Here is a 13,619-nt window from a genome sequence, read left to right on the forward strand (position 1 = left end):
GAAGAAAACAGTCACGTGGAAGGACGCTGTGGATCGTGGGAGTGGTCGGCCAGTGCCCAGAGGTGTGGTGGTGGCTCCACGGGCCACCCTGTGAGCTCTCGCCTAGGTTGAGGCCCTGCCCCCAGGGTGGCCCTGTGACCTCTGCACAACAGAGAGGAAGCCAGGCAGAGGCGCCATGGGCAGGGCACCCCGTCGCTGTCTGTGAGAAATGTCTATGTTCCGGACACACTCAGACCCAACAGTGAACGAAAGGAGTGAAGTCGTGTCGCTTGCATTCTCAGTAATGAAGTAGGTTGTGCACAGGGGTGTGGATTGTGGAAAGGGAAGAAGGGGGGGAGCGGCCCAGGTGTGGGCTGGGGCCCCCTCAAGAGGGGTGTGGTTGGTTCTCGGTGAAATGGGGCAGCAGGCCTGGGGGAGGGGCTGCAGTCCCTGCTGGAGACAGCAGTGCCATGGGCCCCAGGTTCGCAGGGAGCAGTCACCTGAGAAGGGAAGGTTTGGGTGTCATGGGCATTGTCAGGTGTGGAGTGGGGGCGAGGAGGGGAGCCCCCAGGTGTTCCAGCTGGAGCGGCCACCTGCATCCTGTGGGCCATGTGGGGCCTGCAGCTGCTTAGGGACTGGGCCCAGGTGTCCTGGCTGCAACAGTGCACGGTGTGGTGTCCCGGCTTGTGTCCAGGCTGTGACAGTGCATGGTGTGGTGTCCCGGCTTGTGTCCTGGCTGTGACAGTGCATGGTGTGGCCACCTGGCTGCTGGGAAGGATAGCTAGAGGACAGGTTGCTCAGAGGGAGTCTCCCGGCCGCGGGCGGTTGAGACTGTGGTAAGGACAGCTCCCGTGGAGGATTCAGCGCAAAGAAATGACCATTGGAGCAAATTTAACAAAAACAGGAGGAGTGGGCTCTGAGAAGAGGCAGCCACCTCCTCAGGGTGGCGCTACCCCGCAGAGCAAAGGGATGGGCCAGTGAGCTGGGGGGAGGGACGCAGTCCAGGCCCTCCCGAGACAAGAGAATAACCACACGGTTGTGCTGGAGAAACTACATCACAAAGGTGAAGAGGAGTGGTAACGATTTGATTTCTTTTACGTGTAACCCTGTCTTTGTGCACTGGCTCAAGTCCGTTACCGCACATACCATGATCTGGGTTGCAGGCCTGTCCAGGGGCAGATGCCCCAGGCTCCGGTGCTGACCTCTGGGCCCCTCTCCTTCCCATGGTTCCTGACCCGGGACCCCCTTCCCCCTGCATGCTTCCAGACCCTGACCTCCTCCCCCTCCTGTTATTCTAGACCCTGACTCCCTCCCCCTGTGGTTCCAGACCTTGACTCCCCTCCCCCTGTGGTTCCAGACCCTGACCCCCTTCTCCCTATGTTTCTAGACCCTGACCCCCTCCCCCTGTGGTTCCAGACCTTGACTCCCCTCCCCCTGTGGTTCCAGACCCTGACCCCCTCCCCCTGTGGTTCCAGACCCTGACCCCCTTCTCCCTATGGTTCTAGACCTTGACTCCCCTCCCCCTGTGGTTCCAGACCCTGACCCCCTTCTTCCTATGGTTCTAGACTCTGACCCCCTTCCCCCTGTGGTTCCAGACCCTGACCCCCTTCTCCCTATGGTTCTAGACTCTGACCCCCTTCCCCCTGTGGTTCCAGACCCTGACCCCCTTCTCCCTATGGTTCTAGACTCTGACCCCCTTCCCCCTGTGGTTCCAGACCCTGACCCCCTTCTCCCTATGGTTCTAGACCTTGACTCCCCTTCCCCTGTGGTTCTAAACCTTGACTCCCCACCTCCGTGGTTCCAGACCCTGACCCCCTTCTCCCTATGGTTCTAGACCCTGACCCCCTCCCCCTGTGGTTCCAGACCTTGACTCCCCTCCCCTGTGGTTCCAGACCCTGACCCCCTTCTCCCTATGGTTCTAGACCCTGACCCCCTCCCCCTGTGGTTCCAGACCCTGGATACCCCCCCCCCCCGCCAAGCATGCCCCCGTCTACCTTCCCTCCCCCGCTGGTGGAGCTGGTTTTGCCCAACCACACCATGGCAGAAGTGGTTTCCACACCTAGTGTGATCCTACCCCTCTCCGCAAACGGAGTGCACTTCACACAGACACATTCACATGTGTGTGTGCACTCACACATGCACACGTACACATGTGCACACTTGCACAGGGTCTCACAAGCAGAGTTGCCAACATCAAGATAGATTTCTGGCTTTTCTGTGAAAAAACCCGTTTAGCAGCCGTGAACTTTCATTTCCAGGTGGCAACCGTGCAGGAGCACCTGTGCTGGGCCCTGGGGGCTCTATCCACCCCCCACCCCACCTCAACCCCGGGGCTCAGAGGACCCCCTCCCTCCACAGCTGCCATCTCTCATCAGCGCAGTTAAGTCATAATTCAGGAGCACTTAGAGTTCATTTATGCGGACTTTCCCTGGACCCAATTCCACTCACCGAGCTGCTGGGAGACAGAGCCTGTCCCCAGCTGGCTTCCACGAGGGGCACACGCAGCCTCTCCCACATGCACATAAGTGCACATGCACACATGCACGCACACGGCCCACGGCCCACGGACCTGAGGAGGTCTGGAACCACCTTACTTCCTGCTGCCATGTGGTTTCCAAGTGGATTTCCTGTGACGTCTGCGTGGGAAGCGTGTGTGTGTGTGAAGATGCGCGGGACAATTCAAGATGCGCACGCGGAAGTGACAGCTTCCGCCTCCCACCTGCCTCCTTCCCCACAGAGTTAGTTTGGGTGACATTGGGTCGCTCTCCAGCCTCGCACCCCTGCCCCACACTGGGACATGGCACCGCACTCTTTCCCGCTGCGCACCCCGCTCCACGCTGGGAGCACAGACTCACCAGTCCACCAGCTCCCATCCAGCAGCCTGTCACCCACATCCTTCCGGGCGGCCCCTCCGAGCCTGCGCTGCCACAGCTGCATCACACCCTGTTGTGTAGACGGGTCAAGCCTACCGAGCCGAGCACAATGTCGTCAGCTCTCCATCCCCCTCGGGTTCCCCTATGATGAGTAGCCTTGCTCCTGGTGTAGCTGGGTTGGGTGTTCTGAGGGGGACCGCCTTGAGGGTGATGGATTTGTCACACTGCTCAGCCGCCGCCTTGTCGAGAGGTCCTCCCCCCAGGCCATGTGATTAGCAAGTAAAGGGCGTTTGCTGTCCATGACTTTGCTCAGCCCATATTCCTACGTGGTCTCAAGCTCTGGGAGCCCGGTGACCACTGTCCGCCACGCTGGCCTCCTCCGCACAAGCCCTGTTTCTTCGTGTTCCTGGCCACACACTCCTGGCGGGAGCCAGAGGCTACCTGTCCCCTGGAGCCCTCTTCTTTGTTGTAATGACCTTTCTCTGTCACTGCCATCCGGTGTGATAGCTGCTAGCCACGTATGGCCATTTAAACTGAAAAATTAAAAGGAAGTAAATGGGAAAGTTCAGTAGTTGGTTGGGCTCCCCCCCACATTTCAGTTCACGTGTGGCCACGTGGGCACTCGGATGTGGACCAGTCCACCTGTTGGAGCACACGGGCCATGGTGGTGGGGTCAGGACAGCAGCGGCTCTGTCCTTATTCACAGAGAAAAGGCCAAGAGATTATTATCCTGACGCCATGCCCAAGAGGAGAGACCACAGCTCTGCCCTTACTTGGAAATAATGACATTTTGCTATGAGGGAAGCACGCTGAGGTGTGGCTCTGGGGTTGGGAGGCCATTCCTTCACGGCTGTCACGGAGCCCAGGCTGCACCCTGCCAGCGTGTCTGCCCCTCACGGGGGGAGGTGGTGTAGGGGACACACAGTGCCCAGGAGCCTGTGAACTAGCATTTCAGCCCCCAGCTGGAGAGGAGATGCCTGAGGCTGACACGGGGAGGCTCTGGGCTGGGAGCAGAGAGTCAGGACACAAGAGTCAGGCCAAGTCCTGGACCCCGGTGATCGAGGTCTGCAGCATGAGCCCAAGGCAGGTCATGAGCTTCCGGAAGGTTCTCTGCATGGGTCCCAAGGTGGTGGCTTTACGCCCCTGGGGAGCAGTTCACTCCCTGATTGCAAAGAACTGGCTGACAGTGTGCATCTTTTTTTTTTTAATGTGTTTAAAGGATTTATGTGGTTTATTGGGGGTTTAATAGCATTTGAAAAAAATTTGGTAAAATATTCATAACGTATAATGAACCATCTTTACCATCCCTAAGTGCACAGGCAGGTCAGTAGTACTAAATATGTACCTATTGTGCAACACGTCTCCAGAACCTTCTCATTCCCCGATGTCCAACACCAGGGGTCTGACACTCTAGGAGCCCCCCAGGAGCAGGATCACACAGTATGTATCCTGCATCTGGCTTGTCTTCCCCAGCACGAGGTCCCCCAGGTTCACTGTGGTGCAGCCTGCGTCACAGTCTCCTCCCTTTCCGGGCAGATAACAGCGCCCCTCTGTCTGGATGGACCACGCTGCATTGATCTGTTCGTCAGTGGGTGTAGAGAACTGTTTCTGAACGAGGCTAGAAGTCAGGCTTCCTCGTGCGTGCCCCCTGTAGGCTCGTGGAAACCAGGCGGGTCGAGGCCTTGGTTATCCCTGCGTGTTCTTGGTCCTATAGCCACAAGCACAGATTCCAGGCGCACTCACAGTGATTCCCCAAGATGTCATGACTTCGGTTTTCTGTGTTTGTTTTTGTCAAAAAAAAAAAATTGCAAAGGGGAAAAGCTTGAATATAAGGAACATAAAAATGCAAGATTTCGGGCTCTTCAGAGAAATTCCTGTGTGTTTCTTTTTGTTTTTTTTTTAATGGGTTGTTCTTTTGGTTGTGAAGGAGAGGCGATGTCACTGCTTTGTAGGAAAGGGCCCCTGGGCAACGCCCGCACTCCTACAGCTCATGTCGTGTGCCCCTGCACCTCAGCAGCCCTGACAGGATCCGGAGCGACTCTAAGAACAGATGGGTTACCGTGTGCAGGAGTTTTTAAGAAGCACTTGGAGGTTTTATTCAGTGGTTTGTTTTGTGGAATGACAAACTGACCAGTGCTAGAGAAACACATCACAGAAATGGTATTTGGACAAACGTTCGAATCGCGAGAAGAGAGAAGAAAGAGCGAGGAAAGAAAGGTTCGGATGGAGAGCTCAGGGGACAACCTGGGCAGCTGGGTCACAGGGGCAGGGAAGGCTGCCCATGACATTTCAACCTGTGTCCCTCACAAAGGAAGACAGGGCCTTATTCACATCTGCTAACTTGCATAGACCAGTGTCAGATGTGGGGTGACAAGGCAACAAGGCAGTGCTGCGGGGTCCAGGGGGCCCCTGGGGAGGGGGTGGCTCCTGCTGGCCACTGGGTACCTGCTGCCCCACCCCCAGCCAGCCACCGGTCAGCCCCCTGGGCCAGCCCAGCCCTCAGGGACCCGGGGCCCCTGCCGCACAGGGACAGGCTCCGCCTGACAGGCCATCCCACCACAGACCGGGGAGGGCTGGGAAGGGTGCCAGCCTGTGGCTGCCTCCTACACAGGGCCCATCCACCCCAGCCCTGGCACTCCACCCTGACGCTGGCAAGGCATAGCCACGGGTCCTTTGCTCCAAGAAGGGGCCTCCTCACTGCCCTCCAGCTGCGGGCCGTGAGCCCCAGGCCACGTGGGAGCTGTAGGTACACAGAAACGCCCTATCCGCCTGTTTTGGCTCCTAAACGCTGTACCTTCTGTCCTTCCGTGGACATTACACCACGTGAGGCTCCCTGGCCTGCTGTGTCCTGCGATGGTTTGCACTCCAGAAAACCTCGCTCCCAGACATGGACCTGACTTAGCAGTTGGGACCCACAGGCCCCGGGGTCCTGCCCTAGGGAGCAGCTGGTGCACCCCCAGCAGACACACGGGTACAGGGCCAGGGCAACGCTCAGGGGGCTCAGGGGCTCTCCGCCCCAAGGTGGGGAGGCCACACCTGCACCAGGCATGGGGAGCTGCATGCCCGGTGCCCACCCCTGGGCACCCAAGCCTGGAGCCCCAGATGAAACAGCCCCCCCCCATTGGAGGCATCATTTAGTACATACACATCCGTTCTTCTGGCGTAGAGGGGGGCACGTAAGTGAGGCCACCACGTGAGAACAGCAGGGGCTGCTGACTCAGAGCTCGCTGTAGCAGGGCATCCACCAGACCACTGCCACGTGAGTGTGGCAGAGACTCAGGTGGGTGGGGCAGGGAGAGCTCAGGGTAGAAAGGAGGTGGCTGGGGGCAGGCACCCTGGGGGAGGTGCTGGCCCAGGACAGATGGGGGGGGGGCCTGGAGGAGGTGCTGGCCCAGGACAGCTGGGGGTGTGCCTGGGGGAGGTGCTGGGCCAGGACAGCTCAGGGGGGCTGGGGGAGGGCCTGGGGGAGGTGCTGGCCCCGGACAGCTGGGGGGCGGGGCCTGGGGGAGGTGCTGACCCAGGACAGCTGGGGCAGGGGCTTGGGGGAGGTATTGGCCCAGGACAGCTGGGTGGGGGGGCGCGCTGGGGAAGGTGCTGGCCCAGGACACCGGGGCAGCTAACCAGAAGCAGGTCCAGGGATGGGTTAGGGAAACACACGGGGCTTTCTCTGGTTGGTCCCAGGTTAGAAGCAGGACAACAGTTGGGGAAGCTGTCCCGCCCTCAGGGGCAGATTGCCCGGGGGTGGGGGTGGGGCGTTGGCATCGTGGACTGTTGCTGGAGACAGGGCCCACCTTGCTCACCTTCCTGCAGGAGTGGCCTCTCGAAGACGGCGCAGCCGGCTGGGCTGCGGCTGACACTGTGGGCTGGTTTCCCAGGCTGCTTGCTGCGGGTCACGAGTCAGGATCAGACACCTGGCCAGTGACCATCTGTATATGCAATCTTTCAGTGGCAATAGTGACAAAGTTTACCTTCTTTAATTCTTTAAAAAAATGTGTTTATTTAGAGAGAGAGAGAGAGAGAGAGAGAGAGAGAGAGAGAGAGAGGCGCATGTGTGAGCAGGGGAGGGGCAGAGAGAAAGAGAGAATCCCAAGCAGGCTCAGTGCCGTCAGCAAGGAGTCTGACTTGGGGCTCAATCCCACGAACTGTGTGATTGTGACTTGAGCTGAAATCAAGAGTTGGGCGTTTAACCAACCGAGCCACCCAGGCGCCCCTCTTTAAAGGGGTTCATAATCACAATTGAGACAGTTTCGCTGCTGGTAGAGAGAAGACTGAAAGCTGGTAGGGCTGGTGGAGGGCGGTGGATGGTGCTTGAGAGTGGGTACGGGATCAGGGCAGTGACCCCGGGGAAGGAGAGGCACTGGCACATGTCAGCAGGGGAAATAGACACTCTGGTCCTCACTCGGCCTGGGAGCACCATCCCAGCCCTTCCAAACAGTGGGGTCACTAACTCCCGATTTAAAAGAAAGGAAAAGAGGTGAGCCCACAGCTTCTCTGTAGCTGATGGTTTAATACCGTCTGTTTCCCCAGAGAGACCTCAGAGAGAGGAGTCTCATCGGGTCACCCCCTGTCAGGCAACGCTCCTACTGGGGACAGAGGTGGGGGGTACTCTCCCAGAGGGGACACAGTGCCCAAAAGGACCAGGTCAGCCCCTCTCGGGGGATGCTCCTGCTGGGGGCAGCGTGGGGGGGGGGTCTCTCCCAGAAGGGGCAGAGTGCCCAGCAGGGCGAGGCATGGCCTCCCATGAACCCTCCGCTCCCTCCTGTGGTTGAAAATCGGGACTGAGGTCCAGGGAAGACAGATAGGCGTTGGCCCGGAGCAGGGGCTTCCTCAAGACCCTCCCATCACCAGGGTTTGGAGAGAGAAGCCCCCTGCTTGGTTCCCATGCTCTGAGCCCCTCAGACCTCCCAGTCCCTGTCCCGGCTGGGACCCCGTGACCGTGGCCGTGGCCATGGCTGCAGATGAGAGAGGGTGACAGGTCCCTGGAACCTGCGCGTGGCAGCCCCTGAACTTGGGGAGTCCTGCCTGGGTCGCAGGCAGCATTCACCTCTGGCCACAAGAGGGCGCCAGTGGGCAGAGCGCGTTCTGATAAAGGCGCCCCATGCGCCCCAAACACACGTGTGGTCAGCGTGGGTCACAGGCTGCCCTGGGGACCTGCCCTCCCTGAGCTGTGTCCCGAGAGCCCTGCCGCCCTGTGGAAGCCACCCAGAAGAAGGGGATGGGGCTGGAGGGGGGGGACCGGGGGCAGGAAGAGGGGTACCCAGTGGGGTAGGGAGGGCTGTGGGAGGTGGGGGGGATCAGGTAGGGGGTGGGTCCAGGGTCCTGGCGGGGGTCTGGAAAGGGGGGGACAGAGGGCAAGTTGGGGGGGAAGGAGCAGAGGAGATGGGGACAGGAGGGGTGGGAGGGGTGCCCCTCCAGCTGTCTCAGACATGAAGCAGCCCTATCTTTCTGGTGCCCTGGGACCTCTTCCCAACGCCCTCTCCCACACATGGCACCAGTGCGCACCCCCTCCAGCCCGCATCACTCTCATCGCCCCCTCCCAGCCGCATCCAGGGGCTTCCTCCCGCTGACGTCACCTGTGAGCCTGGGGTCAGCTGATGCCTGGCTCTCCCTCCCTCCCTCATCCTCCCTTCCCTGCTGACCCCGACCAAGCCCAGGTCAGACCCTCCGCAGGGCTCTCCCAGGACAGAGACCCAGGCCCAAGGCGGCCTCTGCAGTCACAGAAAGTGCGCAGGGTGCATCTGCAGGACCAGCCCGTAGGTGTGGCCCTGGACCAGGGGCAGCTTTTGGGAGCTCGTGAGAAAGGGGGCCTCACTGACGCCTCCGGAGCCCGAATCCACGTTTGAACCAGCTCGGGGGTCTCCTGTGCACAGGGCACTTTGAGAAACGACAGGTTGTGTCCTAGGGAGGCGCCGGCCCCGCCCCTCCATTGTCCCCCACCTGTAATCCTGGTTTCTCTGTGTGTCTGCACCTGCCCCTGCTCTGTGACCAACTGCTGTAAACAGGCGAGTCCCTGCAGGGGCCAGGAACAAGATGGGGCTTGGCCGGGATCGGGACAATGACAGCGACCTCACCCTTGCCTCTAGACTGTTCTCGGGCTGCTCCCACTCCCGCCAGTGATGGAGAGCTTGCACACGCATGGCGAAGCTGCCTGCAGGGGCCACCCAGGTGTTGGAGAGGGCACCAGTGAGTGGCTGAATCCCAGAAACAAGAGTTTACACGAGCTCTGTGACTGCGCCAAAAGTGAGATCATCTGCCTCACTCAGCTGCCAGGCAGCTGGCCAGGGCGGCCCCTGCGAGCCAGCTGTTCCGGGGTTGGAGACCAGTGCCTACGCATCTGCGGGGCCATGTGTGCCCTGTAATGGGGACACTTCTGTGTGGCTGCCAGCCTCAGACTATGCACGCTGCTTCTCCCACCGCCACCACCTTCAGTGCTACCAGCCCAAGGGTGGCTTCTCAGCGATCCAAGCATGACCCGCCCTGTCACCCGGGCCTGTGAAGTCAGAGACCTGTGGGTGGGGGCCAGAAGCAGGGCTCCACTCAGTCCTTTCCTGGGTGGGCACAGCCAGACCCTCCTTCTCAAAGCGGGGGCGGAGCTACAGGACCCTGCTGGCCTCGGCCGCTAGGGCAGCCCCTGGGCAGCAGTTGTGTGGGCACGGTGGAGGCCAGAAAGGTCTCCACGTCCTGAGGGTGCTTCTGCTCCCTAAGTCTGTGCACCCGTGGGCCAGTGTTCACTGATGTGTTGGTGGACAAAGACAGGTGTGCAAGAGGGGGGTCCTGGGCCCCCGGCCAGGTCCTGGCCTGTGGGTAGCCTCACTGTCTGCTTCTGGGGTCCAGTTTCCCTCAGCACGCCCCCCTCCCGACACCTGGGTGTGGTGCAGGGGCCCCGTGTAGGAGGCAGCCTGGGAAAGAGACGGGTGGGAGCGTCTGCTTCCTCCCACAGGGCAGACTTGGCCTGGGAGGCAGCCAGCAGGTGCCTGGGAGCACCCAGAGCCAGACCACGGGGCTCACCCACTCCACGTTGTGCTGTGTGAGGCTGGGCAAGCGACCCAGTCTCTCTGTGCCTGCTTTCCTCCTCTCTGGGCTGGAGAGATCGTCGTCCCTACCTCATGGGGCTGCCGTGAGGAGTAAAGGACAGGGATCTGCCCTTGGCAGCCCCAAAGCACAAGAAATTCCCCTCCCAGAAAGCGGGTCCCAGCCTGGCCGGGAAGAAGGGGGCCAGTGGCTGAGCACATGGTGGCTGCAGCACAAGGAGCGCAGAGCAGTGTTCCAGTCGATGTACAGTTCCTTCTACGTTTCATGTCCAATCGTAATTTCATTTTTTTAACCTGAGCTGTTTTTTGTTGTAGTCTTATCAATGCCTGCTTGTGATGCTGGTCTCCCATCACAACCGTGACAGTGTGGAAGGGACACCGGGGAGGCATTGGGGCCACCCTGCCTTGCGTGGCCAGTGCACTGGCCCCGCCTGTGCCTGTGTATTTGCATATCGCGAACACACCGCTGAGGGCATTGGGGTCGCCGTGTGGCCAGCACAGTGGGCTCTGCATCAGGAATGCGGTATGTTTGGGCCACAGGACAGAATACTCCGGGTTCAGAAGCTCAAACCAGTGGCATCCGAGGGCTGATGTGGAATGGTGCAGGGAACCTACCCATCGTGGTTGACAGGATGACCCCACCGGGATCAAAGCCCCGTTTCAGGGAGAAGGGGAGACCCTGAGTCGGGCCCTGGTGCTCTCGGGAACAAGGCAGTGTGACGTCCATGTTTTCCAGGCACTGGGGGGGTTTACAGAAACACCCCCATTGAACCCTCCCAGCAGGGGACGCTGTTTTGGTGCCCATGTTGGGAGGGAGGGAAGGGAGATGATTCGTGGGGCCTTGAGGGGGCCTGGAGCCCTCTCCTGCCTCCAGCCCCTGCGCAGCGCCCTGCCCCTCCTGGCAAATGGCATGGATCTGCCAGTGGCTGGTGGCGTGCACAGTGCAGACAAGTGTCGCTGGGCCCTCCGTTCTCCTCCACGTCAGAAAGAGCCCAGGCGGTAGTCTGAGCTCAGGGCTTTGGAGGATCACAGGTGGACCTCGTGGAGAGGCTGGTGTCGGAACGTTGAAGGAGGGTGTGTGGGTGGTCGGGTGGGGGAGTCTCAGCAGAGCACGTGGCGTGGATAGACCTCCAGCATTCCCGAGACACCGTTTCCTCCCGTCCCGGCTGTGGGCCTGGCTCCCCCGGGACAGAATTGGGACCGCCTCCCACTGACTAAGGGCTAGGCCAACACAGGCCAACACCTGCTTGGGGCCACGCAGAGAGAGCGCGTGCCCAAGACGGTACAGAGCTCTGGGCCCCCTGCAGCCGGCCCTGGACACAGCTTGGGACTCAGCCCGGGACCAGGGCTTCTGTCCCCACAGCTGCCTCACTGGGCTGCCCAGCCTACACCAGGCACGCTGGCTGCAGTGTGTGGGGAGCCCAGGCCCCTGGCACTGAGGCTCAAGTGACAAACCTTCCCGGCAAGAGAACTAAACCAGCTCAGAAACAGTGCCATTGGGGGCGCCCCATGCGGCTCAGAAACACCGTCACGGGTCTCTCGCCGTGCGGGCACACGGGGCTCTCGTCTGCATGGCACAAAGGCTGCTCTGAACGAAAGCTGGCGTCTGTGCAGATTGCTATAAACGGGCGGGTGTGGGTGAGGACACAGAGCCAGCAGCACCCCTGCGCATGCATTCTGTGCGTCACCATGACCCCCTTTGGGTGTAAGAGGGACGCGTGGGCATCATGGCCCAGCCAGCAGAGCACTTCCAGACGGCACCGTCTGCGTGTGCTCCGTGTAATTCTGATTTCCTCCAAGACCCGAAAGTGGCCTCCTTGCCTCTGTTCACGGACTTGCGATTCAGCATCAAGTCAGCACCCTCTTCCCTCCGTGTAGATTGGCTGGCGGCCACAGCTGCACAAGCGGCTTGGGCGTGAAGTTCCCCGGCGGAAGCGGGCCTCCCCATTGGATGCTGTGACTCAGGTTCCTGCGCTGAGCTCAGAGGGCAGGATGGGGCTGTCGTTGCACAGTGTCTCGGTGTCATCTTTATCACAGATGCTGCTGCTGCAAGGAGCCATTTCTTGTCTCCTGCTCCCAGCAGATGCTTGTGAGCCTGTGGACGCCTCGAGGGTCTTGTCCCAGAAGCACAGCAATGCCATGCAGAAGGACTTTATAACGTAGACACACACGGTGGCCTCAGATGCCAGGACTAACCTGACGTACGGGTCACAGCACTTGTTTTGGAGGGCTTAGCCAGCTGGTCAACCAGGAAAGGAGAACCATTGGCTCTTATGCTGGAAGAGAAGTCTTCGGAAAGGGGGAGAGGTGTCTGCCAGGGTCTCTGCCCTGTGCGGTGGCCTGGGCTGGGCTGGGAATGAGCGGCACACAGGAAGTACCTGCCCGTCTCCAGACAAGAGCAGGTTCTAGAAGCTGCCTGGACAGGGCTCCTGTGCTGTGCGGATGCTGACTTGGCCCGCAGCTTACCGTGCGGCACAGAAACGGCACAGGAATTCTGGGAGGAGCCATCTGATTGTAAGGTTCGCCCAGAGAGTTCACAAAAGCCTGTGGCCTGTGCACACTAATTGTAGATCTCTCTCCTCCTCATTTCAGCTTGCAAGATGCTGGCATTGGGTTCATCCTGGTCATAGACAGAAGGCAGGACAAATGGACGTCGGTGAAGGCGTCGGTCCTGCGAATAGCCGTAAGTGTCGGTGCCCGGGTTGTGACGCCCTCCTCTGCTCGTCCCCTGGGCCGGGTGACCGCCGGGTGACAGCACTGTCTCTCTTTCCTACCTGTCCATCTGCCTGGTGGTGGTTTGTGTGCTGCTGGCCCGTGCCGTGTGGTGCTCCAGCTGGGCTGCCTGCGGCAGGGCCAGGGGCACTAGGGACCCATGACCCCTTGGTCTGTTTGACTTGTTGGAGCAGGTGCACATGTGTGTGCATGGTGTGTGTGTGTGTGTGTGTGTGTGTGTGTGCGCGTGTGTGTTCTCAAATGACTTCACTCTTAGGGGGCCTGTGATCATTTAAAAACAGTTCCACCAGTCTGTTTCTGACTGTGGACTATGTGGGATGCTGAAGATTTAATGTGTCTTCATTCTTTTTTTTTTTTTTTTTTTTTTTTTGGCAGAGAGAGAGATTGAGAGCACTAGAAGGGGAGGGGCAGAGAGAGGGGGAGGGAGGCGGAGGGAGAGAGAATCCCAAGCAGGCTCCACACTCAGCCTGGAGCCTGACTCAGGACTCAATCCCATGACCCTGGGATCATGACCTGAGCTGAAATCAAGAGCTAGACGCTCAACCCACTGAGCCCCCTCAGGCACCCCTAATGTGTTTTCATTCTTTTTAATACTTATTTGTTTTTGAGAGAGAGAGAGAGAGAGAGAGAGAGAGCGAGCAGGGGAGAGACAGAGAGAGAGGGAGACACAGGATCCAAAGCAGGCTCCAGGCTCTGAGCTGTCAGCACAGAGCCCAACGCGGGACTCAGACCCACAGACCACGAGATCATGACCTGAGCCAAAGTTGGATGCTTAACCAACTGAGCCCCCCAGGTGCCCCAATGCGTCTTCACTCTTACATGCAGCACAAGCCCCTGAGCTATGGGAGGTCCAGGATAGAAGGGAATCTTCAGGCTACAGGTTTGAAATTGTATTGAACGCCCTTTTCGAATTGACTTTCTACTTTTCAAAAGGGCCACACTCACCCCTTAGTTTTCCTGCTAAATGAGATGCCTGGGCCTTCCTGGAGCCCACCCTGCATCT

The 13,619-nt window shown here is 59.7% G+C and overlaps 1 protein-coding gene across 12 annotated transcripts in view; it reads left to right on the forward strand.

The window, feature by feature from the left end:
* MCF2L (MCF.2 cell line derived transforming sequence like) overlaps positions 1 to 13,619 on the forward strand; it is a 132,751-nt gene that overhangs the window by 84,294 nt on the left and 34,838 nt on the right. For all 12 annotated transcript variants that reach the window (XM_019829755.2, XM_019829789.2, XM_019829754.2 and 9 more), the window contains one exon: positions 12,476 to 12,566. In XM_019829755.2, the coding sequence (XP_019685314.1) occupies positions 12,476 to 12,566 (91 nt within the window). The remainder of the gene's footprint in view (positions 1 to 12,475; positions 12,567 to 13,619) is intronic.

The sequence above is a fragment of the Felis catus genome, chromosome A1 (genome assembly GCF_018350175.1).
Source record: "Felis catus isolate Fca126 chromosome A1, F.catus_Fca126_mat1.0, whole genome shotgun sequence".
Classification (NCBI taxonomy): Eukaryota; Metazoa; Chordata; class Mammalia; order Carnivora; family Felidae; genus Felis; species Felis catus.